Raw genomic sequence first — 27,814 nt, forward strand, 5'->3', positions numbered from 1 at the left:
GCTCAGACTCATATCAACAATTTGGTAGCAGTGATAAATATGGATCTAAACATGACAAGCTGATTAGATTAGCCAAGTGCTTGACCCTGTTCTATGGCTAGACTCCAATGGATTTTTTTTCAATTTCCACAAAGTTCAACAGGGTATGATACGATTTTGAGGAATTACATTTTATTTGTTAGATGAACTTTGTATACACTATAATTGATTTTTCTAATAGTTTTCTGATGTACTTACCAGTATAAATACTGAACTTAAAAACATATATGAAAGAGGGACCAGAGCGTTTATTACGACATGTAGGGAGCTTGCTTTGCATGCAGCTGACCTGGGTGGATCCCTAGCATCCCATATGGTCTCAATCATCTCTGATTTCAGAGCAGGGAGAGAGCCTTGAGCACAGCCAGTGTGGCCTAAAAACCAAAGTAAATAAATAAACTTTTTTGTTTTTAATTAAAAAAAGGGCTGGAGTGGTTGCACAGTGGTTGGGCATTCGCCTTTCACGCGGCCAACCCGAGTTTGATTCCTCCGCCCCTCTCGGAGAGCCCAGCAAGCTACCGAGAGTATGGAGCCCGCATGGCAGAGCCTGGCCAGCTACCCGTGCATATTGGATATACCAAAAACAGTAACAAGTTTCTCAATGAGAAACGTTACTGAGAGCCCGGCAAGCTACCAAGAGTATTGAGCCCGAGTGGCAGAGCCTGGCAAGCTACCCGTGCATATTGGGTAGCCAAAAACAGTAACAATAAGTCTCTCAATGAGAGACGTTACTGGTGCCCGCTTGAACGAATCGATGAGCAATGGGATGACAGTGACAGTGATTGAAAAAGAACCCAAAGGGAATAGGCATTCCAATGGCCCTATCTCTGAGTCAGCAACCTCTTATGATTAGAAAAATCATGCAACATTGGTCAATTAAGCATCAAGGGAAATTTGACAATCAACTTATCCAAGCCCTTTTTTTTTGTCTTAAAGATAGTTTATCTTCTCAGTCTGGGTCTGAAAAAGATAAAATTACACAAAATAAATGCAGATTTGGAGTTAAAAACATTTTTTTGGAAACTTTTTAATAAGCGGGTTTGTATAGAAAGAAATGCTCTTTAGTCTTTTGAGTTAGTCCCCTGCCCTGATGTTACCAGTTTTGGAAATGAGAAAATTCACCCCTCATATAATATATACAAATGTGGATCTAGAATAATACACACTGAATCCTATGTAATTTTATAAACCACTGTGCAGTGAAAGAGATTTTGAAGGTGAATCATCAGAAGCATCATGGAAGAACAGTGAGTCAGGTATGGCTTGCTCGTCCCAGATCCTCATCTGGCTTCTGTGGTGAGGATGGAAAACCTCTAACCTGGGGAAGGGGGAGGCTTCAAAATCAATTCCATGATCGTATTGACAGTGCGGTGGTGTTTTCAGGAGGTTTTGTCCGAGGATTGAAATAAAATCCTTGGTAATGCAGGGGGAGATTTATGAGAAAGAATAAAGCCATCTTTGGTTTGTATACTATGAAATGTACTTATTAAACTAGTAATATTCCTTCAACAGAAATCCCTCGATTATTTTGGCCAATTAACTTGCTTTGGGTGAATGGAAAAAAATAAAGCATAATGTGGATATTTTGGTCTATTGGGTTGTTGCTAAGGTTTACCAAAGCCGTGAGGCAAGGAGTTTTAATTAAAGAATTAAATGGCCAGGAGTCTGCCTACTCAGCTCTAGAGTATGTTGCTATTTATGAAATTGGGATTCCCTTGCACTAATTGAGTGAAACACAGGGCATCTCTATGAAGTGATGCTCTTTAATGCGGTCCCCAGAGTGCTGACAGAAGGTGGATGAATGCATGCGTGCCTTCAGGTAGTGTTCAGTCTTCTTCACTTTCCCTGTCTTGCTTTTATAGCCTCGTGTGCTAATCTTGGAGACAGAAAGATGAAACAGATAGAAACCATGCCTCAAAGAAGACATGAGCAAGAGTGGGGAGGCTGTCATTGAACAGATAACTATAGACAGGAGGTTGGTTACAATGGCAGCATGTCCAAGGCACAGGGCGAGCATGAGACTGGCTGGGAAGTAGGTAGGCGGGAAGGTTTGCAGAAGGCAAATTACATGATCGGACTGTTGAAGAACTGGTGGGAGCTGCGAAGGGAGTAGGATAGGACCCTTTAGTCCAAGAGAACAGGAAGTGCAAGATTATGGTGTATGTAGAGAAATTCCATGTATATTTGATCACCCTGCAATCTAAAGTCCAAAGCGGGGAATGGTGGGAAATAAATCTGAGGACACAGGAGTAAGGAATGTCACAAAATGCTTTATGTGCTAATATAAGGAGTTCAGAGTTCACACTCTTGGTATTGGAGAATCATTAAAAGATTCTAAGCAAAGAAATTGTTTGGTCAATTTGCAGTTTGGAAGCATCTATCTGGTGGTTGTCGGGCGAGTAATGGGGGCAAACAGTAGGAAGGAAGCAGCTGCACTAACCCACATTGTGAATGAGGTGGAAGGCCTGGACCAGGGGTCTTGAGGATCACTGAATTGGGAGAGATCAAACAGAGACTTAGGAAGGATGAAGCAACATATCTTGGCTATGACGTGGTGATGGAAATGTACAGTGTACGGTTTCAGCATGAGTGACTGGAAGAATTGTGAGGCCACCAAGTGAGACAGATTATGCAGAAGAAAGTCCAGGGAGGGAGGAGGTGGGGATGGAAGGAATGTGCTGTCAGAGTTCATGGAGAGGATAAACACCGTGTTTGGGAAGAGAGATGTGTGAACTACACATGAAACATCAACTAGAGCTAACTCCTTGGCAGTTGGCTGTTTCGGTCCGACTAAAATCCACGGCTGTGCACATAAATGTGGGATTCACCAGTGTGGAAATCATTGTTAAAATCCATGGAGCAGTTTGCCCTGGAGCAAGAAGAAAAAGGGCAGAGAGTGACATTTTGAAGGACTTGGTAGGAATGCTGTAAACAGAGAAAGGTTGGGAAGAAATGATCCGAGAAAGAGGAAGATGGCAAGAGTGTGTGCTCGGCATTTCCACTCATTCACCTGTCCCTGCCCTGATGTCCCATCCACTCACCCAGTCAGTCAGCAGGAATGCAGACACGCCAGGGACGGGGATCATGGTATGCACCGAGAGATGGAGGTGGACTCTTGCCCACACAGTTCCCATCTCTCCTTCAGAGGATGGCGGGGTGGGGAATAACTTCACTCAGATCCTTTGAAAGATGAGGAGAGTGAGGACAGTGAGGGAAATGAGAAGATTGATGTTTCTGACACCACTCACTAGTGTGTATTCCTTATCACAGTATCTTAAAGTATGGCCTAGAGGATTTTGCTATTTACATCATAATTGAAGAAATAGAAGTGCCCTTGTCACTGGGCAACTAACTTCTTTATTCAGTCCTTAAATGTCCCTGGTGAAGGCGGTTTTGAAGATGACTGTGATGACATTCAGTGAAGCTTCTTGTGAATTGTAGGGGGTGGTCACAGGGCTTTCCCCTAGAAAAAGTATTTTGGACATGAAAAAATTGCTTTTGAATGAGTAGTCGAGAAATTTTATATGTGCAAGTAATGGTGCTGAACCTCATTTCATTTCATTAACGTGAAGAAAGAAAGAGCAATAGTAATGCTTGTTTCCTGAAATGTTATTAGAAAAGAGAAATTTGGATGGAAAAATGGAAGTTGCTGCTAGTATAATGATGGTTTCACATGCCTGGCTTGTGGTACCCCATGCTGCATCCTCCTGCTCAGGCTGTGGTGCTCGCCTAAGGTTGCACTCTTCAGTTAGAGTATTTGAGCAGATTCTGAGAGCAGTGCTCACCAGGGGTTGCTGGGTACTCACACACATTTGCCGAGGGTTGTACTCCTGGCTCTGGTGCCCACACCTCTGCATGGGGTTCTATTTATGATGCTGCGGGTCCCAGACGGCAGAGCTGCTGCACCAAGAATAGTGCACGTGGGTGGCACTGGGAATTGAACTCATAACCTCACACTTGCGAGGCAGGTGCTAGAGTACTGAGCCATGCTCTGTCCCCGCGTTGATGCATTTTAATTATTTTACATAAAACTTTTACTGGCGTGAGATTGACAGGACTTTACAACCATCTAAGGACACTTTTAGTGCTGAAGCAACTCAGGTATCTTTTATAGTATACTCAGAAACCAGTTAGAAAGTCACTCTCTAAAAATGGAGTATTTCGTGGAGAAATTATTCATAGAACTTCTTTTGTGTCTCTTCCATATATGCCCCGTAATGGAGTTAGTCTTCCTTGAAGGATCTTAGACCTCACGCTGTAACTTCTGCTATGAAATCAGCTTCTGTAGAATGAGCCAGCCCCATAAAAGTCATTGAGATAGTGTAGAGATTTCCAAATCCAGCACAGAACTGGAGTTTCTTGAGATTGTTTCAAAGATGTGAATTTCTATACCCCTGAAAATAGAGCACTGCAGAGAAAGGGCACTGTAAAAAATTTTTCTCAGGTTTTATTTATTTATTTTTATTTGTACTGACTCATCCATGAGTTACAGTTACAATGCTGGTCATGATTCTGTTCCAGTCATACAATGTCCCAACACCTGTCCAACACCCATCCCTTCTCCCGTGTACATTTACCCCCACCACTGATGTCCAAAGTTTCCCTCCTGCCACCGTCACCCTCCCGCCTGTATCTATGGCAGGCACTTTTCTTTTTTCTCTCCCCCTCTCCCTTTGGTCACTAGGGTTAGCAACACGGGTGCCGAGAGATTATCATGTTTGTTCCTTTACCTCCTTTCAGTGCACAGTTCCTGATCCAGAGTGATGATTTGGAAGCTTTCCTCACATGCTGGGGAGAGAAGGCAGTTGGGATAGAGAAGGGACCACATGACAAGAGGGAGCATTGTTAAAGGAGGCTTCTCCTGCATGGCACCTGGCAGCTACCTGGCGTGCTACTTACTTGGTTCTTAAACATTTCTGGTCAAGGCAGTTCTGAAAGCAACTTTACGGGGAGGCTGATTTCGAAAATCTAGTAGGCGACAAAGGGGTTTCCTCCTCCTGGAAATTTTGACTCATCGGCCATCAGCAAGTTTGTCTCCTCTTTGCTGTTTTACATACTTTTATAGCAACCTTGATTTATGTTGAGCCAAGATGATTGACTTTGTGACCAAATGGAAGGAAATAAAAAAAAACAAATGAAGTGCATGAACTCTTCTCAGATTTCAATTCTGGAGGGATAATCTTTAATTTCTTAATTATTAGAAAGACATAAGAGGAAGATGTAGGCCCCATCAAAACCTGGGAAGAGGAGATCAACAGATACTTCTGAGGAAGACCAATGGATAGCTCCAACAAGCACTTGAGAAATTGCTCATCATCACTTATTAGTAGGGAAATCCAAATCGAGATGATAATGATGATGATAATGATCTTACACCAGTGAGATGGCACATCTCAGAAATATCGGAAACAATCAGCATTGGCAAGGGTGTGGTGAGAAAGGAATTCTTACCCACTGCTGATGGCAATGTTGTCCAACTCCTGTGTAAATACATTGGTATTACCAGGTGACTATATATGCCTCGCAGAGAGCCCGGCAAGCCACCGAGAGTATCCCGCCTGCATGGCAGAACCTGGCAAGCTCCCCATGGCATATCCGATAGGCCCAAAACAGTGACAATAACAGGTCTCATTCTCCTGACCCTGAAAGAAGCCTCCAATTGTTGGGAAAGATGAGTAAGGAGAGGTTGCTAAAATCTCAGGGCTGGGACGAATGGAGACGTTACTGGTGCCTGCTCAAGTAAATCAGTGAACAATGGGATAACAGTGATGCAGTGATGCAGTGATACAGTGATACCAGGTGACTATTTAGCTCTGCAGACCATGCTTACTTCCCCCCGATCATCCCGGAAAGCTTTGTGCTGATGATATAATGTCGCTGTTTATTCAGATATTGCCACCTGACTTTCCATTACATCTTTTCCATTCCGCATTAAGCATGACTTAATGGGCTGTGAACTCTTCTTTTATAATATGTGATTAAAAATAAGTTTCCTCAGTTATTCTAAAAATACTCGGGGAAAAATTCTCAACTATAACTCATGCTAATAAAGTTATTAACAGGGCAACGTTTAAAAAAAGAAATCACTTTAAAATTAGGGTTCTAGCTCTATTTTTTTTCTGGTTTGGGGGCCATATCCATCCAGTGGTGCTCTGAGGTCACTTCTGGCTCAAGATTTGGGGGATCTTGCAGGCCTGGGGGTAGAACTCTAGGCTTTTTCAAGTAGCATTTGCATTCTCGTTGTCTGAGTTATGTTTCTGACCCCTGGAGTCCTGTTTTTAATGTAATAGCAAGTACTGTTGGTAAAATATTTATCTACTAGTAAGGCAGGATACTGCCCAATGAAAATGGAGAGAAGCGGCCCCAGGGCTATTCATATTTTATTTTTTAATTTTTTGGCTTTTTTGGGTCTATGCTGAGAGGTTACTCCTGGCTCTGCACTCAGGAATTACTCCTGGTGATGTTCAGGGGACCATACGGAATGCTGGGAATCGAACCCAGATCTGCCGCGTGCAAGGCAAACACCCTACCCACTGTACTATTGCTCCAGCCCCCAGGGCTATTCATATTGATCAGATGTTTAACCAGTAAGCACTGAACTTTCAGCGTTTCCCCAAGTGGGCAGTACCACCTTCAGAAGGCTCATATGCTACCAGGTGGAACAATAAGCCCAGGTGAAACTGGGGGCTGCTTTCTGATGGTCTCCTTAAAGAAGGTAGATTTGGGGGGGTGCTGAGTTGTTTTGTTAAGGGATTGGTGGGCCAAAGATGTTTGGGACCCTCTGTGGGCTCTAGGTGAGGCAGGGTACTAGGGTAAAGCGAGATTGTGGGCTATCCTAGGATTAGAGGAGTCACATGCCAACCAGACGCCCGTGGGCTAAGCACTTTAGCGACCAATGTAGCAATAATGGTTATTATTATACAGTTATCCACGTCATCCTGGATTATGTCGGTCCCAGGTATATCAAATACATTTTATTTTTATTGGCAGACTTGATGATATAATGTCCTGTTTGGTTCTTCTAAACTCCTGGAGTTTTAGGTATTTATGAAGAAGGCAGAGAAGGCTGGGGCTGGAGTGATAGCACAGTGGGTAGGGCATTTGCCTTGCACTCGGCCGACCCGGGTTCAATTCCCAGCACCCCATATGGTCTACTGAGCACCACCAGGAGTGGTTCCTGAGTGTAGAGCCAGGAGTAACTCCTGTGCATCTCCAGGTGTGACCCAAAAAGCAAAAAAAAAAAAAAAAAAGAGGGCAGAGAAGGCGAAGAGGAGACTTAGAGTAGCATCCCCGCAGTGGGTGGGTCCTGGCAGCCTGAAACACAGCGGTGTCGACCGGTCTTTGTCCTGTGTAATGTTGTGTCCCTGGCACCTAGACCTTCCCGAAGCTTCATGACAAATGCATGAAGGAACGGTTGGAAGTGGATGAGTTGGAGCGGCTGCAAGATGGAATGTGAGCAGTGAGGAAGGGCCAGACCCACGGAGCCGGGAAGAACTGCTTGGGGGACAGTCGCAGGTGCAGGAGGAGGGAGCACACCGCATACACCCGGGGAACAGCGTGTCAGTTGGGTGGCAGAAGCAGTACTGGAAAAAAATGGACAAGAGCTTTGATTGTGGGAAACAAGCAGAGTCACCAGGCTCCCAGCAGCTAGTTCGAATCATTTCAGTGCTTAGGGAGGGGCTGCGACCAGTTCTGTGCCCCCCGTCCTGTGGCCTTGGGTGTAGGTTACTGAGGAGACAATGGGAGCTGGGCTGGACTGCTTAGCTCACGCGTGAAAGACCTCTCCCAGGCTAGTCCTCGACTGTCCAGGCACTCGCTGATCCGGGGAGAGCTACTCTGGCCAACACCCGGGGGACTAGATGTCTAAAGGGGAGCGGGTGGGGAAACAGTAGAGGGGTTAAGGCGCTTCCCTTGCGTGCCATTTCCCCAAGCCCACCAGGAGTGATCTCTGAGCATGGCTGGCTGTGGCACAAAAAGAGGAAGGAAGGAAGGAAAGAAGGAGGGAGGGAGGGAGGGAGGGAGGGAGGGAGGGAGGGAGGGAGGGAGGGAGGGAGGGAGGGAGGGAAGGGAGGGAGGGAAGGAAGGAAGGAAGGAGGGAAAGGGAGAGAAAGAGGGAGGAAGGAAGGAAGGAAGGAAGGAAGGAAGGAAGGAAGGAAGGAAGGAAGGAAGGAAGGAAGGAAGGAAGGAAGGAAGGAAGGAAGGAAGGAAGGAGGGGAGGGAGGAAGGAGGGGAGGGAGGGAGGGGAGAGGAGGGAGGGAGGGAAAGGGACTTATTAATCAGGATAGCCATGGGATGGCAGCAATATACCTTTCCCTTCAAGGTCTGGTGTAGGAAAGCAGGGGTATTTCCTTTCTTTCACCATCATTTTATACCTGTGAGCTCCAATAGTTAGTTCTTAATGGCAATGGCTATAGGATAGACTGTTAAAGCCTTGCTGTGTGTTCAGCTCTCTCCTAAGAACTTTGCATGCATCCACCCATCCCCATGTGTGTGCTATGTACAGTTTGCATTCTCATTTTGTGCGCAAGGACATCTTGAGAAATTGTACAGCCTAATCAAGGTCCCGTGGTTGAAATGTGATGCTCTTTTTCTCTCTGCAATTCCCTGTCTCCCATCCATCACATTCGAGTTATGTGGTAGATTTTTAGATTGTGACTCTGGTTTGGTTTGGGGCCCCACCCCAAAGTACCCGGGGCTGATCTGTAGCTCTGTGCGCGGGGACCACTCCTCGCATAGCACGTGGGACCAGAAGGGTTTTCCAGGGTTCAAACCAAGGTGGACCCCATGCAAAGCAAGCATCCAACCTGCTCCAGTCCCCTTTTGGATGTGTTTGAACACTCAAAACGTTGGGCAGTTAGTTGACCTCCCTTAGGTGTGTCCAGTCTTCATTAGAGAATAGTCACGCTATAAACTGTGGTGAAATCAATAACTGTAGTCGTTTTCCTTTGGAAAATCACCAGATTAATAAGACATAGTACTTTGAGGAAGGCCAGTGATCTACTCTGCGCGCAGGTGATTAAGAGAATGGCAGTCGCCAGGGGCTTTCTCTTGAGTTTCAACAGCCTCGTGAGCAGCTGGGGAAGGAGCCCCGTGTTGTCTTGCGGTTTCTAAGTCTCAGTTCGAGATTCTCCAAGAATGGGAACGTTGGAAGAAATAGCTGCATCTGGAGATGCTTATTTCTGTTTTGTGGCACTTGTGCTGGGCGCACAGAGTTGGGCTTTGTGGCTTTGACCTTCAGAAAGGACCACGTGAGTCACCGGCAGTCTCAGGATGACCTGGATTACTGTATAATCACTTGTATCACTTGTAGTTCCGTTGATCTTCGATTTGCTCGAGCGGGTGCCAGTAACGTCACCATTTGTCCCTGTGGAGAGCTAGTGCAGCCCAATGATACCTGCTAGCTCCAGGAACAGGAAGAGCCTCAAATCATTCATTCAGGGATTTGACGAAGAAATCTGACCATCAAGTTGGTGGGCGGCCACGAGGTCTTCTGATGTCCCTGGAATCCAGTCAGTAACAGCTCTAGTCCAGCGGTCATCTCTGCATCGCATTACATGACCGGCCCTTCTGATTACTGTATAATAATAACCATTAATACGACACTGATTGCTAAAGGGCTAGCCCACAGACATACTCTACCCCTAACCCAGCCCGCCATCTTGCGTCACTCTAGAACCCTGCCTCAGGCAGAGCCCACAGAGGGTCCCAAACTTCTCTGGCCCACCAATCCCTTGACCAAATAACTCTGCACCCCCTCTAAAATCTGCCTTCTTCAAGGGCACACACAGAAAGCAGCCCCCACTTCCTCCTGGGTCTGCTGCTCCACCTGGTAGCCAACGGGCCTTCTGAGGGTGGCATGCCCAATTGGGGAAACGCTGGAAGCTCAGCCCTTGCAGGAATGCCTCCTCTCCAGGAGTGCTAATGGCAGAGGCAGAGTCCCTGTCACCGTCACGGGCGGCTTTTCTCATTGTTGGCTGCACTCTCGATTTCCCCCCAGCTTGCCACCAGTCCTGTGTGGAGTGTGCCGGTAGGAGTCCACACAACTGCACCGCCTGCCAGCCCTCCCGCGCACTGCTGGACGGACGCTGCCTCGCCCGCTGCCCAGATGGATTCTTCACCCGGGAAGGCGCTTGCACAGGTGAGCACAGAACATGCCTGAACACGGTCTATGCCCGTGCCCTGGCGTCCTAAGGCAGCCAAACGCTGTCATTAAGAACTGTGCCAAACCATTGGGCTATCAATCCTTGCCTTGAACTTGTAGGAGTAACGAGAGGATGAGCGGAAAGGAATCCTGGTCTTTCCAAGGGGTAAAACAGGCAAAGTGAAAAATTAGCTTTGACTCAGGTCTCTGAACATGGTGAGGGATGAGCTTGATGGCCACCTGCAGACATAGCGGAGGATGGAAACATTGTTACGGTTTCAGCTTTGACTTCAGCGCTTCCCAGACCTGGTTTCCCTGATTCTAGTCTAATGGAGCAGAAGGGCAGAGAGAGGTGTTTATTTTCTTTTTTGTTATGTCAATTCAGTGGGATTTCAAGACCACCTTTAAATTTCAGAGCCAGAGATCCTAGAAATTACTAGTTGAGATTAGTGCAGGGTTTTATTGCAATTGACAAAATGCTAAAATGTAACCACCTTACTGTAGCACTGTGTTTTCTTATATCTGCAGGGGGGAAATGCAGGGAAAAGGAAACACTTCTATCATGATTGCTAGTTTCTTTCTCAAAACCAAACTACTGAGGTGAATTGAGGGCAAAGTCCCGTGTAATGCGGGTGAAGACAGACTGTCAACATCTACTATTTTAAAAATAAATGAACATTTGTTAGACTCATCAAGCCTCAAACTCCAAAGAGGAAACTTAACGGGAGCACAAATCTAGAGGATTGAAGATCAGTACTTTATCTCCTTTGGAATTTTATGTCTCCAAGAACCTTTTTCGTCTTTTTTAGGCTTTGGATGAGTTGCTTCAAACACACTCCAACTCGGCTCGGTTTCTTTGACCTTGGGAATGACCTCCCTCTGCTCTTATGTTCTCTTGCCCTGGGCCAGTTGGTCTGGGTGTGTGTGACTTTTCTGGGGGGAAAGAGAGAGCAAGAAGCTCTAACTCTTCCCACTCTCAGCGGCTGCCCACGGAAACCCGCACAGGGCTCGTCCCACACACCTCTGGGTGCCCAGATCACTGGAAATATTCAGGAAGAAGTGGGTGCGCTGGAGACCAGCCTGCCAACTCCAGTATCTTTTAGACAGCCGCTTTGGATGTGATGGGGCCAGGAATGCAGAAGGGGGTGAGAGTGAATGTGAGCCCTTCTAATCAGCAGTTCATTTTCTTGCTTGCTTTGTAGCGTGTTTTTAAAATTCCTTCTCTTCTCCTGGCTTCTCTCCAGAAGAAGTGAGAGGCAGTTGACTTGACTCGAAATCCGTGCCTTTGCTCCACCAGCTCTGAGCCAGAAGGGATTTTTATGTCATCAGTTCCAGCAAACTCTTCCCAGCTCCAAGCCCCCTCCCCCACTCCTCCCCCCCCCCCCTTGGAATCAGCAGGCTTAACCCTCCTCGTCCTTGGCAGAGAAATCCTTAAATCTCCTTCCATACGCTGGCTCCTGCTGCCCACCTTGGCAGCTCGCGTGCGTCTACAGCTGCAGCTTCTTTCATATCTTGCCACCCTTCTCTTGGTGGCCTATACCTACTGTGACTCACCAGGGTTTTTTTTTTATTTTCAGGGCAGTGCCTCTTATTAATTTTTCTAGGGAAAACAATTCTGTCTGAGGTACTGAACTTCAGACAGCTTCTGATCACCTTCTGAAAGAAGGTGTGTGATGGTGGTGGATTTGTTGTGTTTTTTTCCAGACTTTGCATTTCAATGGTGCATTGCTGCTAGAGCTGGCATCTACTGCGTGTTCTGCTTGGCTGGCATCGGACTGGGAAGTCTTGGTGTCCCGGGCTGTGTCTGGCTCCCCTCTGGACCTGCCAAGGATTTCTGAGAAGCACCGTGTCCCTCTCTCTGCTCGCTGTCTCACTCTCTTTCTGTCGTGGCGTATTTTCAGGAAGAAGCTTGGATTAGGACTTTGGTCTCTACTTTATTTAGAGAAGGGGATGGCTGTGCTGACCCCACTGGCGTGGGAGGCCAGTTTCTCTGCTTCTCAAGGTCCTGCTCAGTCTAGCTTCTTGTCTTGGCAGCAGAGACGCAGCCTCTTTCTCTGATCTCCGTCTGTGCCAGGCTTGCTGAGCGTATCTTTAATAAAGGACGGGTTGCTGTGCGGGGTCTGGGCTTCATGTCATCTGTGGAGTGCATTAAGTCCTTTCTGCACTGACCCGAGCGTTTCAGCTGAGCCAATAGTGTCACTTCTGACTCCTTCCTGTTTTCTGACCCCTTAGAATGCCACCCCACCTGCAGGCAGTGCCAGGGACCGTCGGAATCTGACTGCATTTCCTGTCACCCTCACGCCACTCTCACGGCTGGGAGCTGCCAGACCAGCTGCAAGGAAAAACAGTTCGTCAACATCACGGGCTACTGTGCTGGTGAGTGGAACCCTCCACGCCTGAGAAATCAGGGCCAAAGGCAACGCTTCCTCATGTCAAGCTTAAGAAGGTGCTGGTGCTGGCTTCCTTTTGGATCCGAAGCAGCAGCTCTCGTGACTGCCAAACGTTTCCTCACATGGCCAGATCACACTAGCGCATACTTAGCTGAGCCCACTGAGGAGAGTGCATTGAGTGTCTGTTGAGGGGACACAGAGATCCTTTGGCTATTTCAGTTGAAGAACTAGTGATTCAAGTACTGACAGAGTGTGACATCGGGGTCTAGAGGGGGGGAGAAGTAGAATATCCATAATGCCTTGTGTGGAGGAGGTAGAAACAAATTCCTCCAGAAGGAGCGAGGGCTCAGCTAGACAGAGGGCCATCAGATGGGCTTCTGTGTAGGGGTCCTTCTAGGATGAAGACCAAAGGGTCAATATATGGGCTGTTCCCAGCCAGCGAATGTTTCTACATGACTGAAGACACAGTTGATATATTTTTTTAAATTCTTTTATTGATTCACCATGTGGAAAGTTACAAAGCTCTCAGGTTTAAGTATCAGTTATACAATGCTCAAGCACCCATCCCTTCACCAGAGACACAGTGGATATTAAAGCACAGAAGGGAAAAATCCTTGCAATGTTTACGTTGGAACCAGGGTATAGAGAGCCCAAAGCTCCAGATTCAAATTTTTTGGACTGAGTCCTAAGGCTACAGGGTCAGGACGCCTTGGAGAAGATTGTGTCTTGACTCAGGGAGGTTATGTTATAGGCTGGTCTCTGCCAATTGTGTTGGAGATGGACGGACTCTGGCTGGAGGGAGGAGAAGACAGGGCCTTTCTGATGACTTCTGTTTCAGTCCATTCTGCATGCAGATCCTAAAATTTTTATGCTGGGGCATAATTTATAAATAAATGTTTATATAAGGAGATTGGAAAAATTTAATTTTTAATGAACCCTGTTCTCTCTAATGTCCAGAGTCTTCTTTGATAGTCAATTACGTGATTGAGGAGAAGCATTAATTTTTTAAGGCCAGTAGAGGACCATTAGAATAAAGAGTTATGGGACTTGCCAATTCTGGAGGACCCTAGCTCTAGAAGAGCAGGTCCCTGTAAAAATGGGCACATCAAAAAAAGGTGCCCCAATGGACTAAGTAAACATTTCACTGCTTATACCTATTAGATAAAGTAAAGATTTTTAAATGAGGTGAATGGTGTCTAATACTGAAAATCTTTCATTGAATAGAGAATACTATATTCATTTTTATTAAAAGGGGCTGGAGCAATAGCACAGCGGTTTGCCTTGCACACGACCGACCTGGGTTCAATTCCCAGCATCCCATATGGTCCCCTGAGCAGCGCCAGGGGTGACTCCTGAGTGCAGAACCAGGAGTAACCCCTGTGCATCGCCGGGTGTGACCCAAACCCCCCCCCAAAAAATAAAATAAATAAATAAATAAAATTTTTCGTTAAAATGTTTCTTTAAAACGTATTAAAATGTAGACAAAAGTTACAACTGTGGATGTAATTCTAGAGTTAAAATCAATTAGATTAAAAACTCCAATATTAAAATCAATACGTATTATAAAGTCACTTTTAATGTAAAAACATGTTATTTCTCATCATGGGGTTGTTAAATCCTTGTCTAAGAATTTACTAAGCTGTACGTGGCTGGTTGTGCCTGCTATGTTATTGTTTTTGGTTGTTGAGTCGCGCTGGCTTCTGTGTTGTTTTCTTACCCAATTTGGTGTGCTCCTACTGGAATCTCAGTGTGGAGGAGCTAGGAGGCATCTGTGGCCACATGGTGCATGATCTGGGTCAGTGAGTGGACATTGGCAGCAGTTGTGCAAAGTGGAGATTAAAGTTGAAAGTGTGGGTCTCGGTAGGGGGAAGCCTCCCACCTTAACTCTGAGAAGACCCCAGATCTCTCAGCCTGGGAACCAGATACCTCAAATTATTCACGGTTTGGCGCCTCTGCAGGGAATATTCATAAAGCGGCAGAGCTGAGTCCTTGGTGTGGGTGCAGCTCCCGGGACTGTGGCAGGGTCGGCCCACCAGCCTCCCGAGGGTGCCCCAGAAGTTTCAGCTGCTGGGACCATGTTACCATGTTACCATGAATTTTAGCTGCTTAGCATGCATTTCCTCAGATATTTAGTCACGAATCAGCAGAGGAGGGCCAGTGGCTAAGTCTGTATGGCAGCGGTTGGGGGAAGTGGACTTTGAAATTTTTTTTTTCACCAGTAATTTCAAATGATCTTTCAGAGAAATGCACGAATCCCAGACTTCACTTTTAAATTATATTCACCCTTCCCAACTGTTATGTGTTCATTCATTTGCTGCTTTGTCACACATTTATTAAACACATGCTCCATGACAGGACTCTGGTGAGGTACAAATAAATGGATCCGTTATTTGCTTTCCACATGTATAGTAAGCAGTGAAACATGTGTTGAATATGACCTTGCTGTGATCATGAGCTAAACATACACAAGAAACTCTTCCTGAGACCAGAAGGTATGTGGAGAGTGAAGAATTTCTGGAACATATCATAAGTGAGATGAATTTGAATGGTGCATAAGAATCAGAGAGCATGGAGATTTGGAGAATAGAACATTCCAGAAAACAGGCCAAATTGTGTTATCTCTTCAGGCACCAACAAAGAGCAGAATGCCCGACCCGAGTTTAGGAATGGTGGGAGGTACAGCAGAAGGAAGCCAGGCCAGAGCAGACCCTTGGTGAACTCCTCTGAAGTACTTTCCACCAAAGGCTTTTAAGCAGAAGTGTGTCACGTGGTATTTCTGTGAATTAAAAGATTGTTTGCAAAATACCACTAAGGGAAAATGATGTTTAGGAGGGAGTAGGGGAAATCCAGATGAGAGTTGAAGATTCTTGATGAAAAAAATTGGTGAGGGTCTGAGAAGTGGGCACATTGCTTTGCTCAGCATTGGTGAGGCTGTTATTTCATGGATATCAGTGGCTTGAAGTGGCAATTCTATGTTTCAACTCAGTGGAAGCAAGAGAAGTTGGAGATTTCTTAGTCAGGGCATGGGAGACGGGGGATAGTAAGGAGAGGGCGGAGAAGGGAGCTTCAGCAATTCTTTGCAAGTTTCCAGTCATTTCTAGTTGAGGACTAGAAGTATAAGTGCCAGGCTGAAGCCTTGCTGAGCCCCAGTGTCTTACAGGAGTCACCAGAAGCTCATTCATCCTCTGTCTTTGCTTTATCCTCAACTTAAAATCTGGAATTTTTTTTTTTTTTTCATTTTTGTGGAAAGTCCACAGTGGGTAAGATGATTGCCTTTCACATAGCCCAGTCTGGTTTGTTCCTGATACCAAATATGATCCCTCAAGCACTGCCTGGGAGTGATCCCTAAGCCCAGAACAGGAGTAAGCCTTGATGTGTAAGCCCAAAACACACACACACACACACACACACACAAACACACACACACACAATTATGGTGTGGGAGTTTTGTAAATCCCAACATTTAATCCCAGGTGTGATCCCAAAATCAAAATCACAACAATAATAAACTAAATTAATTAATTAATTTTTTATAGTGGAGGGTGTTTTGTCTGTTTTTTGTTTTGGTATTTGGGCCACACCCAGTGATACTCAGGGGTTACTCCTGCTTTTGCACTCAGGAATCACTCCTGGCCGTGCTCAGGGGATCATAAGGGATGCTGGAGACCAAACTCGGGTCAGTCATGTGCAAGGCAAATGCCCTACCCACTGTTCTATCCCTCCAGCCCCTCTTTAAGTGGGATCACAGCTAATCTCTTGGGATATTTCAATGGCTTTTGCTTGAACTCAGGATTGTCGGGAAGGGCTCTGTGATTGTAAAGCAAGGCAGTCACCCCTGCAGGACCTTCTACTACGTGTTTTTACCGTCTTAGGAATGTTCTGGCCCTGGAAGTCTGAAAATGCCCTTCTCCTCCCTGTGTCTCATTTGAATTTTGGAGGAGGGTCGGATTTACAAGATTTATTTTTTTCTCCATTAGAACTGCACCTAAGATCATCATGAGAGACCTCGTAATTGCACTTACCTGGTTAAGAAAGAAAAGTGCATCAAATTCATCACATAGACAAGGATAAACAGATCCTGGGAACAGATCCAATAACCTCAGCGTGTTATCACACACGGACATGTCATATGTGTGGGTTCTTTCATTCCAGGTTGATCAAAGCACATATACAATTTGCGAGATTTCGAGCAGGGCAGCAAGCTTTCAACCAAGATTAATGAGCTGGGGGGAGAGGCAGGAGCCGATAAAGTTACTGTAGATATGTTTAAGTGCTATGGAAAGTCAGGAATTTGGGGTAGGGTTTTGCTTTTTTCTGTAAAAGTTCGCCCACATCTTAACAACATGACCCCCAAATTCCAAAGCCTTTTTCTCCAGCTGTCTTGCTCAGCTAAAATCTTTCTCTTTCTGTTGAGAAAAGAGGGCATCAACTGAAAAAGAAAATGCAGAAAATGCAAAGGTGAAATATTCAGATACAGATGCCTTGAGCTCTGTGGGGGGCATCATGGGGTGGCATTTGCATGCCAGAAAGGAGATACTATTGACAGTGATATTCTGGAGGGAAAGACTGGAATGCTTGAAATCGCTTCTTGATAAGGATGTTAGAACTCTGGTAAATTCAAAGTTTTTATTCCTTCAGAATCTAAGATTCAAAATTCAAATTTTGGAATTCAAAATTCCAATTTTTTTGTTCATGCGGTATTTTCCATTTTATTATTGTCCCTTTACCCTTCCCTTTGTCGTCGCCATGCTGTTGTGGAATTTGCCCATGTGGGATGGTGCTTCCCACGTGCCTCCCCTTGTGTGCTTGAGCATGTTCTGCCATGCTTGTTGGGGCTCACTGGTCCCCACCAGCAGCCGCACTCCTGGCCATGGTGCTCGCATGCTTTTTTAGTTGCCAAGTTTGCCAGACCTGTAGTTGTGGTGTCTCCACTTCCTGGCTATGGTGTGGCCGGAAACAGGGAACAGCAAAGCTACCTCGCATAGGTAACAGAGCTCCTGGGACCACCCACCACTCATGCTCTACCTCCAGGGATCACATTCACAGACTCAGTCTTTAAAGGCAAGGGGGGCTGGGGAGGTGGGGGGGGTAGGGGGGAGGTATATCGTGATTCTTGGTGGTGGAATATGTGCACTGGTGAAGGGATGGGTGTTTGAGCATTGTATAACTGAGACTTTAACCTGAACGCTTTGTAACTTTCCACATGGTGAATTAATAAAAGAATTTAAAAAAAAAAGGCAAGTCCCCTAGCCATTGAGTCACATCCCACTCCCTGTGCAGCATATATTAATCACTGTATCACTGCCATCCCGTTGCTCATCGATTTGCTCGAGCGGGCACCAGTAACATATATTAATAGTTTAATTTTTTATTTGTTTTTGGACTACTCCTGGGGGTCCTCAGGGTTCCTCTTGGCTCTGTGCTCAGGGATTATCACTCTTGGCAGCTTGGGGGACCATATGGGATGCCCGGGATCAAACCCAGGTCAGCTGCATGCAAGGCAAGGACACTACCCACTGTTCTATCGCTCTAGTATCCCTGCCCGCACAGCAGAGCCTGCCAAGCTACCCGTGGTGTATCCTGTATGCCAAAAACAGTAACAAGTCTCACAAAGGAGACGTTACTGGTGCTCGCTTGAGCAAATCGATGAACCACGGGACGACTGTGCTACAGTGCATTGCTGTCAGAACATAAACAAAGAAAGACAGGTGTCAATAAAGAAATATTACTCGGAGCATTTTTGTATTACATTTTATGACACTCAGGATTCTAATTAATGATTAAGAATGGTCCATTGTGGGGGTGGAGCAATAGCACAGCGGGTAGGGAGTTTGCCTTGCACGCAGCCAACCCGGGTTCGATTCCCAGCATCCCATATGGTCCCCTGAGCACCGCCAGGGATGATTCCTGAGTGCAGAGCCAGGAATAACCCCTGTGCATCGCCGGGTGTGACCAAAAAAGCAAAAAAAACAAACAAACAAACAAACAAACAAACAAAAACGGTGCATTGACCAAATAAATCTGGGATCTTTCAGCAAAATAAAGTTAATCCCCCTTTTCTTATTGCTAGATTTATTAAGACCTTAAGTGGGTAGATGTGCATTGTGAATCTCTATGAGGAATGAGACTGGATAACATTTTCCAAACATTTTATTGTAGACACCTTCCGTTTTGTTTCATCTAACATCTCACAAAGGTAACCAGTGGTTTGCAAAACAATCTGTGGGCAATTCTGTGCTAACTGGTGTGGAACTCTTTGTTGGCACTCCCTATGTGTAAAATGAAATAATGAACCTGGGCTCGGGCTGCGAGCTGCTTCTCCCCCTCCCTTTCTCTGCTGGCAAGTGAGAGGTCACCAACATTCACGTTTGCGGGTTTCTGCTTGTTGAAGAGCATGGGAAACCAATCAATGATTTTCCTCCAGTGTTGGGGTTCTGTTGGGTTTGCTCTCCGGACCTGAGGGAAGCCATTTCTGACTGACCAGAATTGAAGGCCTTTTAAAATAGTGGTGGAAAGTGTTAAATAAATATTCTGTCAGATTTACAGAATAGCAAGTCTTCATTTTGCAAGGAGCTGATTCAACTCTACTACTACAACTAATAATAGTAATAAACGATTCGAATGGGATGCAGTTAGGAAGCTGGGAAGAGCCTCGCTAGCCCTGCACCAGCTAGCTCGCTGCCTCAAGACGTGATTACTTGGAGCAGGAGAAATGAGAATTAGTTCTGTTTTTCAGCGGCTCCTCATTGCAGGGCTTGTGGGGTTGGCACTGCCATACGTCTTGCTACTCTAAGCTACAGGGAAGAAAAAAAAGACAAACAGTACATCATGTAGCAATTACTTCTGTAGTTTGATCATCAAAATCCTACCCAACCGTGCCTTGTGGCCTGGCTTGGATTTCTTTTCTTCCCTTTGAGGACCCACTTCCTCCTGGCCTCTCCCCTGTTGTAATTCCTGGAATGCTGATTGTTTCGCCCAAGTACCTGGCACTTGGCATTGACTCACTCAGGTTTTTCTGTGAATGATCTTTTCATGGAATCTCATAATAGTTGACTGTTCCAGGGCTTTCTGTGACAAGCACTGTGCTAATTGCCTTGAATGCTTTTTGCCATTTAATATTAACAATGACCCTTGAGGTAGATTGTCATTTGATCTCCATTTCATTTACACAAGATGAAAAGGAAACACAGAAAGAAACTCAAACTTGCTTTAAGTGACCAAAGGTAGAAGATTGAGCCATTGTGATTTACACCAAGGAGTGTGAGTCCACTCTGCCTTACTCACCCACTGTATTCTACTCCGAGGTGCTGGCTACAATTCATTGTACAGAATAGGGTCTCAAGAATAGCTTCTTTGATTTGTAGTCAGCAAAGTCTTGGATGACAAGGTGACTTGTAGAGTCACTTTTGAAAACATGGCAAAAACTTGCTAGGAGTCTGAATTAGGTGACCATGTATACAACTGCTCCTATGCTATGTTATCTTTAATAGGTGAATAAGCCTTAGAGAAATATTAACATACTGTCACTGTCACTGTCATCCCGTTGTTCATTGATTTACTCGAGCGCACACCAGTAACGTCTCTATTCCTCTCAGCCCTGAGATTTTAGCAGCCTCTCCTTACTCATCTTTCCCAACTATTGGAGGCTCTTTCAGGGTCAGGGGAATGAGACCTATTGTGAGTGTATATGGCATATTGAATACACCACGGGTAGTTTGCCAGGCTCTGCCTGTGCAAGTGGGATACTAAATTTTAGTAATTTATATCACTTCACATTTGCTATAATACAGCTATGTATTTCCCAATTTTTCTTAAATATTGCTAATTTACAGCAATATTCACAGTTTACAGTTGATTTATGGTTGATGAATATTGGGAAAGACCATATTTGTCATTTTAGGGTAAAATAACATTCCACTATTTCCATTATATTTGTGCACTTAATTTGATTGTCAGTTTTCCTATGGTGGATCTGGATGAATCCTAGATGATACCTAGTTGATACCAAGAGATAGACTTGCTCTTCATTCCATGACAGGTTGAATATAGCATTTCCTAACTGCTGTAATATGACATTCAGAGCTTTCTGGGATGAGTCCTGCTTTTTTTTTTTTTCATTTTATTAACAGTAATAAAGTTGTATTTATGGAATTTTGTAGCTTCTGAGGCATATTTTCACTTATATTTTTACTTGATCATTGCAAGAAACCTTCCCGCGCAGCAAGAATTTGAGCTCCCATGCAGTGTTTAACTAGCATCTTAGATGGTGATCAAAAAATATTGGCTGAGTGGCACGGATATGTCTCTGTATTCCCATGCCTCACCTGTGTAAACTATGCAATGCCCAGTGCTAAAAACGAAGTGGGTGAATGAATGACAGGTATTTGATTTTGAAATGTTTCTTCTAACTACATATATGCATCATATAATTGGTGCAATTGGTGTTGGAACACTGAATCTAAAACAACTGTATTATGAACCCCCTGGTAAATCATGGTATTATAAAAAATATTCTTCATGTGGCCCATATTTTTTGGTTCTTATCTTTACTTTTACCACCAGCACATTCTATCTCATCTTATTCTTCTACCTCGATATTTTTTCAATTTTCTTGTGTCTCCTATTTTTTAAAACATTCGCCTTTTTATTTTCCTTATCTCCTTTTTTTTTGCAATGCACTTTCTGCTCTTATTTCTCATCTTGTCACCCTATCTCCTATTGCTTGAACTATGAATTGCATATCCAGCCTCTCTTCAGAACTTCCAGTGATTGTCTCTTCCTCGTTCTCTATATTTCTGTTTTATTTAAGATCCCATACTGTCTACTGAAGGATGATTGAATATTTCAAGGGATTTCTTTTCTTTGAACTTTTCCTTTCAAGAAAGAGAACGTGGCCTATGTTTAAATTGATGCCTTTCTAAATTAAAAAAAATAATAGAAAAGGGAAAGAGCTGGCATTTTCTCCTTTGTGTGACTTTTACTAAACCATATCTTAACTGGCTTTAGTAACAACATAAAGATCTAGCTAAAATGCTGTCAATTTGGCAGGACTCCCAATGCAATCAGAGTTGTGTTTATCTTTGAAGGAACTATAGGCCAAGCCCTGAATTGCAGAGAAAAATATTTGATGGACTGTACTCAAGAATACAGCTGAATTTAGACTCAGAAGTTAGTTATCCTTTTAAGTACTAATGATAGCAAATCCGCGCTGACTGCCTCTGCTTTTCTTCCACATGTGAGTCTCCATGATTTACATATCATAAGCAAAAATAATGACTGAAATGCGAGTTTGATGCATAGTAGTTCCAACAGCAGTTTGACTGGGTTTCCTGCAGATAATGAACAAAAGCACCTGCAATTGTGCAGATTCCTCATCTGTATGATCTCATTTCATCCAAGCTCCAGCCGTGATGGGTCAGTCCTATGATTGGTACCATCACTCTTTTATAGCCCAAAAGACTAAAATTGTAGATGTTAGGCAGTTTTTCAGTGTTTCCCACCTAGTGAGCACAGCGGTGTGCCATTAGCCTTCATCACCTCATTCCATCGGGTCCAGCACCTTTTAAGTTTTGTTATTAACGTTTGGGTCTTGTTATTTCTGTGTTGTTGACTCTGTGGGTTGGATATTTAGCGCTATCGTCCCTTATTACCACCGATGTACCTGAGTCCCCTTGAGTCCTGCCCCATTGCTTCTCATCTGTCACTTCTCATCTTCCCCTTCACTCTGTTTCTTTCCTTCTTCTTCCTATACTCTGGGGCCAGTGTGGATCTAGGCATCAGGGATGGCATTTTTCTAACATTTATATTTATCATGAGCATCTTGGCGGGAGGGTCTGAGTCTGACTCCCTGTTCTAACTCTTGCAGTAATTTCCACAGTGTCTGATATCCAGCTAGTGTTCTATATTGGAGAAAAGGTCTTCTGTGTATTCATCCAGTAAATAGGAAACCCGCAGCTCTCTCGCGCCGCCTGCGTTCAGTGGTCTCGGGCCACTTTTCCACCCAGGATGGCCAATGCCATGGTTGGATGAGGGAGGAAACGAGGGCCAGGCTGGTTGGTGGTCAGTTGCCATTTATTCCATCCTCAGCACTCGCCTGTTCCCGTCTCACTAAGCTCCCCATTCTAGTTTTCTCCTGTCCGCCTTGCTACTCTCTCTGCTCCCTTGCCTTCCCGTGTCTACACAAAAAGGACATTGCTCTGAATCAACCATGCAAAGGACAGAAGGAGAAGAGAAAAGCAGTACTTACAAGTTAACAGAGTCTGATTAGGAGATCAAGGTGATTGACAGTTGGGGAAGCAGAGCACAAAGAAGAGGTTGCAGATAAACACAGAGGAATGGGAGTGCCTCGGGAGCACTGTGATGGGTATAACCCAATAAACCTGAGCTCCCTGTGGCAAGGCAGAAAGGACAAACCAATGTTATCCTGCAGTCCTCTATTTTGAAGATGAATTAAGTTGAAACCTGATGGAAGGTACAGGACAAGGCCTCAGGGCGGATAGGCAGACATGTTTGCTCATGCATCCTTGTTGGTAGTGAACACTGACGCCCCCATCCAACAAGAGCTTGGTCCTTCTGTTCGACACTGCCTCTTCCTCAGGGCCTGCTCCCTTGGGTACCATTGAAGCCTTCTTAGAGAAGTTTTCAGATGATGGACATTGGCTAAAAAAAAAAACCATGCTAGAATGTTAAGGTCAATCTGTTTTACTGCAATTTGTTTGTTTCATGAATTTTGTTTTTCAGGGAAAATAACAGCCACAAACACTGAAAAGGAAGTGTTTGTGTGTGGGGGGGGGAGTGGGGCAGACAGTGGCTTGTTTATATTTTGTTTTTTTTCTCAGTTTATTTATTTATTCTGAGCATCCAAAGAAATGGTGATTTACAAGAGCTCATGGGTGGGCTAGGGCAAGAGTAATGATCAAAAGGAAAGAAGAGCGTTCTCTTCTCTTGGTTCTCTTCTGCCATAGGTATATTAGTTTCTCTGTTCTTTCTGTACTTACCTCACACATAGACACACCCCCCCCCAGCCATTTAAAATGTGGCATCAGCACTTAAATTCTGCATCTTTAAAGATCCTTTCGTTTGTGATGAAATCACTGCATTAGGCTGGTGAGGAACAGCTACAAGTGCTGATTATTTTAACTGCTTCAAAACACATTTAATGTGGTTACATTAAGAGCCTAATCGACTGACAGGACATTATTAAAAATCTCACCGTGTGTCTAAATTTGTCTTTACAGGTCATTATTTATCAACTAAGGAGTCACCGCTCCATAAAATCAACATCCAAAGCCACTGCTTTGACAGTGCTCATTGCCTTTAATATTGTCAAGCTTTTCTGACTTTGCTCCAAAGATGGGAAATAAGTCATTTCACTGTCAGATGCTTCCCTGCTTGGGGGTTGTGGGTAACCCACACGGATTCTCAAAGCAGAGTCCAGAGTCTTTGTGGCTCGGAGAAAGTAGCACAGGGTGGTGACCACACATGATTCCTCACAGCTTCAGGATGACGTCTTGGAGAATATTGCAGCTGCGGGCTCGAAATATTAACTTATGATCTATTGAAGACTTGAGCCCAGCTTGCATGCTGTGTCTGTTGGTTTAGAAAACAAATGGAGTCCTCTGCACGTTTCAAAACAACGACCGAGAAATATATTTATTTCAGCTCCAACTATAACAGCATAACCAGGCCCCCTTATAATGTGCTCATTAATTTGTTTGTTTAAAGTGCTACTTCACGGGCTTCGTTAGCAAGACGACATGTACACAAACAACTGGAATTCCATCTGCCCTCCCCCCACCACCTGTTTATTATTATCAGTAATCTGAAGCAGGCGAGAGCATCAATATACCCCGGTTTCCTTTTTTTTCCCTTCTGTGCTTAATGAGTCTTATGCTTAAAGACTTTTTTGCTGTAATTGAAATAATGACAAATCAGTCTTCAGCTACCCGGTGGTAATGGGAGGATTGGAAGAGAATAGGGTTGATCGTCTAGAATAGGCGCTGTTCTTAAGCAGTTAATGGGTGCATCCTCCCATTTAGACATATTTGAGGCTAGCCTTCTTTCTTTGATTATAGACAAGAAGGTCGGTCGCAGACACTTTGAAGCACAGATGTAGCTTCTAAGAGGGAAGGGTAATCCTGGTAGAGGCCGCTAGATTGGTAGGTTGGAAATTCACTTCTACTTGAGAAACAGTAGCCTGGTTACAAACTAAGCTGTGCCCATCTTAACTCCCCTTAGCTGTATCCTGTGAAATTGTTCCACGTATCACCTGTGGGGAGGTGGTGTGGGGAGTGGGAAGCGGAGTGAGGAGGGTTGCTGAAAAATTCACTCCGTGATTTGTTGGCATCTCGGAGGACACGGCCCCTTTTAGGATGTGGTGTCTGATGGCTGTATCCCTCCAGTGCTGGTGCATCAAGGAGAGAGTTAGACTCCCTCAGATGGTCACCCCCCACCAAGAGTTGCCTCTAACATCAGCTTAGTTCCTGGAAAACATGCCCAGAGATTTGATTGTGTGTCAAGTGACTGGCGCCCTAGCAAATCCCCCGGGCATGTGGTCACACTCTGAGCGTGGTGATGGCGCTCATGCCACCTCTTAATTATGTAGAGATCGTGTAATTGATACATTTGGCCGCCCATGGGGAGAGTTCTGTCTTCATTATCTCAGATTGTACTGACAAGGCTGTTGTAAATTGTCACACATGAGAGCCAAGGAGTGCCTTTTCCTTGGCCCTCCAGTGAAGGTTGAGCACCAAGTGGTCACACCCACGTTGACCTGCCATAGGTCTCCACCTCCCCCACAACTTCTAGTATTTTTTTACCCTGACATTGTTTTCTTTCATTCAAAAAATCGGTAGGAGCATTGCTGGGTCCTACTGATATGGCCAGATTCTTCTTTGTTTGTTTTGTTTTTCTGAATTTAGAAAAGATTTAATTTGAAAGTAGGAAAAGAAGATAAGGAAGCTCACAGATTACTTGGAGGGCTTTCCTAAAGCAGGATTCCAGAGAAAAGCAGAAATCTTTCCCCGTTAGTACCTTCTTAATGATGAGAATGGCTATTTTTTTGTGAGTATGTGGGCCAGTAAAACAGAGGTGAGGATTGAGGTGGTTATTGTCTGCGCTCCAGTCAGCGAGATTATTCAGTCATTTTAGGTCATCAAGCAGGACCTCAGTCATTCAGGTTTGCATGTACCACCTCAGACCACTCTTGTGACATTTCATACCAATAATTTCTTGTTTAAGGGCCATGTTCCTAATCTTGCCCTGTCTGTTCCACTTTAAAACTTACTTTTCTTCCTTCTTCAGCAGAGTGCTCCAACTATGGCCGGGGAATAGCACTGTAGCACTGTCATCCCATTGTTCATCGATTTGCTCAAGCGGGCACCAGTAACGTCTCCATTGTGAGACTTGTTGTTACTGTTTTTGGCATATTGAATACACCACGGGCAGCTTGCCAGGCTATGCCGTGTGGGCAGGATACTCTCGGTAGCTTGCTGGGCTCTCCGAGAGGCGTAGAGGTTTGAAACCAGGTCAGCCATGTGCAAGGCAAATGCCCTTTCCGCTGTGCTATCACTCTAGGCCGGGGAATAGGGCAAAGAAATCATCCAGCTGCTTCCTGCTAAGAGTGGTGGAAGGTTGGGCCGAAGGTGAAGTCCCTTGAAAGGGGCTTGTCCACAGGCCCTGGGTAGAGTCACGTGGACTGTTCAATCCAGCCTGCATCAGCATCTGTAATTTAAAGGATTTTGAACCGATGTCAAGTTCTGTTAAGGTGTTTAGGACAAATGGACCAAATATTTTCACATGGCTAAGAATCTGCGTTTTTTTTTTTTGTTTTTTTTTTTTTTGAAAAGAGTTTTGGGTGCTTGACAGTTGTGACCAAGGTCCTTCCTGGTCATGCTTGGAATTCAGACCCCTGGTCCCACTGATACCACTAATGTGTTTTTCTTTTTTTTTTTTTCCCTTTTAGAGTGGGTTGTTTGAGCCACACACACTGGTGTTCCTGGGATACCCTAGGATACCCTAAGCTCTGTGATCAGGGGTTCCTCCTTATGGAGCTTGGGGGGCCAATGTGATACCTGGCTGGCCACATGCAAGACATGCTTCTTAACCCTCAGTCGTAACTCTAAAGCCCTGGGATGTATTGTTCTTATTCCTTAAGAAACTTCTGAGATCTCCACTGCCTGTCATGAAAGCTTCACATTATAGCATTATTAATAGTCTTAATATGCGTAGTCTAGCATAAGCCCCTGGAGAACACTGCAGCTGTAGGATGTTATTCATAGAGAAGCATCTTTTATAGACCAACGGAGGGGGATTTCCCTCCCCAGAAAAGTTTATATTGAGAGCTGCAGTCTATCAGCTTTCTTGGATGGCTGGTTCTCTGCTCCAATATCTTCTACCCCTAGTTACCTTCATTCGCCAATTTCTCATTTATATGTGTAATAAAACAGAGAGACCTCCATAAATAGACTGATAAAGAATGCGCGCATGCGTGCACGCACACATAAACACACACACACACACACAACACACTTACACACACACTCCCAGCCACCTTTAGATAACATCTGTACTCATTTTTTCCTTCTTTATTTTTTTTCTTGCTTTTTTGGGTCACACCCAGTGATGTACAGGGGTCACACCTGACTCTGCACTCAGAAATTACCCCTGACAGTGCTCAGGGGACCCTATGGGATGCTGGGAACCAAACCCAGGTCAGCCTCGTGCAAGGCAAACGCCCTACCAACTGTGCTACCACTTCAGCCTCAATTTTTGTGACTTAGAAAGTATTCCAGAACTGGGCCACACAGGTCGTCTTTGGCTCTATGGCATGTTCAGCTGAGCTTTTTGCAGTTCATTGATGGCATCATGTCCTGTTCCTCTTCTGGGTTTCCTTCAGATGCTTTTCTATTTCTGTTCTTGGGATGATCTCCAACTCATCTCAACCCAACTCTCACTTCCCTTTCAGCCAGTTCCAACTTTGTTCCTGAATGGACCCCTGTGGAAGCCTCCCCCAGCCCCCCTCCAGTAGACTGAGTTGGATCCCTCCCATAGACGCCTAAGGCCATGTAATTATTGCCTTAGTGAAGTATGGAATGTCTGTCACAGCCTCATGGCTGTCCCTTGTGTCCACATCTGTCGTCATTTCTCTTGTTGTTTATCCAGCTGTGCCACCAGCTCTAATGCCCTGTGACACAGGATTCAGCCCTGTTTAAAACAAGACACACAACTCCATTTTACTATTACT

The 27,814-nt window shown here is 44.9% G+C and overlaps 1 protein-coding gene across 1 annotated transcript in view; it reads left to right on the forward strand.

The window, feature by feature from the left end:
* FRAS1 (Fraser extracellular matrix complex subunit 1) overlaps positions 1-27,814 on the forward strand; it is a 523,736-nt gene that overhangs the window by 283,036 nt on the left and 212,886 nt on the right. The window contains exons 19-20 of the mRNA XM_055139083.1: positions 10,037-10,177; positions 12,413-12,556. Coding sequence (XP_054995058.1) covers positions 10,037-10,177; positions 12,413-12,556 — 285 coding nt within the window. The remainder of the gene's footprint in view (positions 1-10,036; positions 10,178-12,412; positions 12,557-27,814) is intronic.

Source organism: Sorex araneus, chromosome 5 (assembly GCF_027595985.1).
Source record: "Sorex araneus isolate mSorAra2 chromosome 5, mSorAra2.pri, whole genome shotgun sequence".
Classification (NCBI taxonomy): domain Eukaryota; kingdom Metazoa; phylum Chordata; class Mammalia; order Eulipotyphla; family Soricidae; genus Sorex; species Sorex araneus.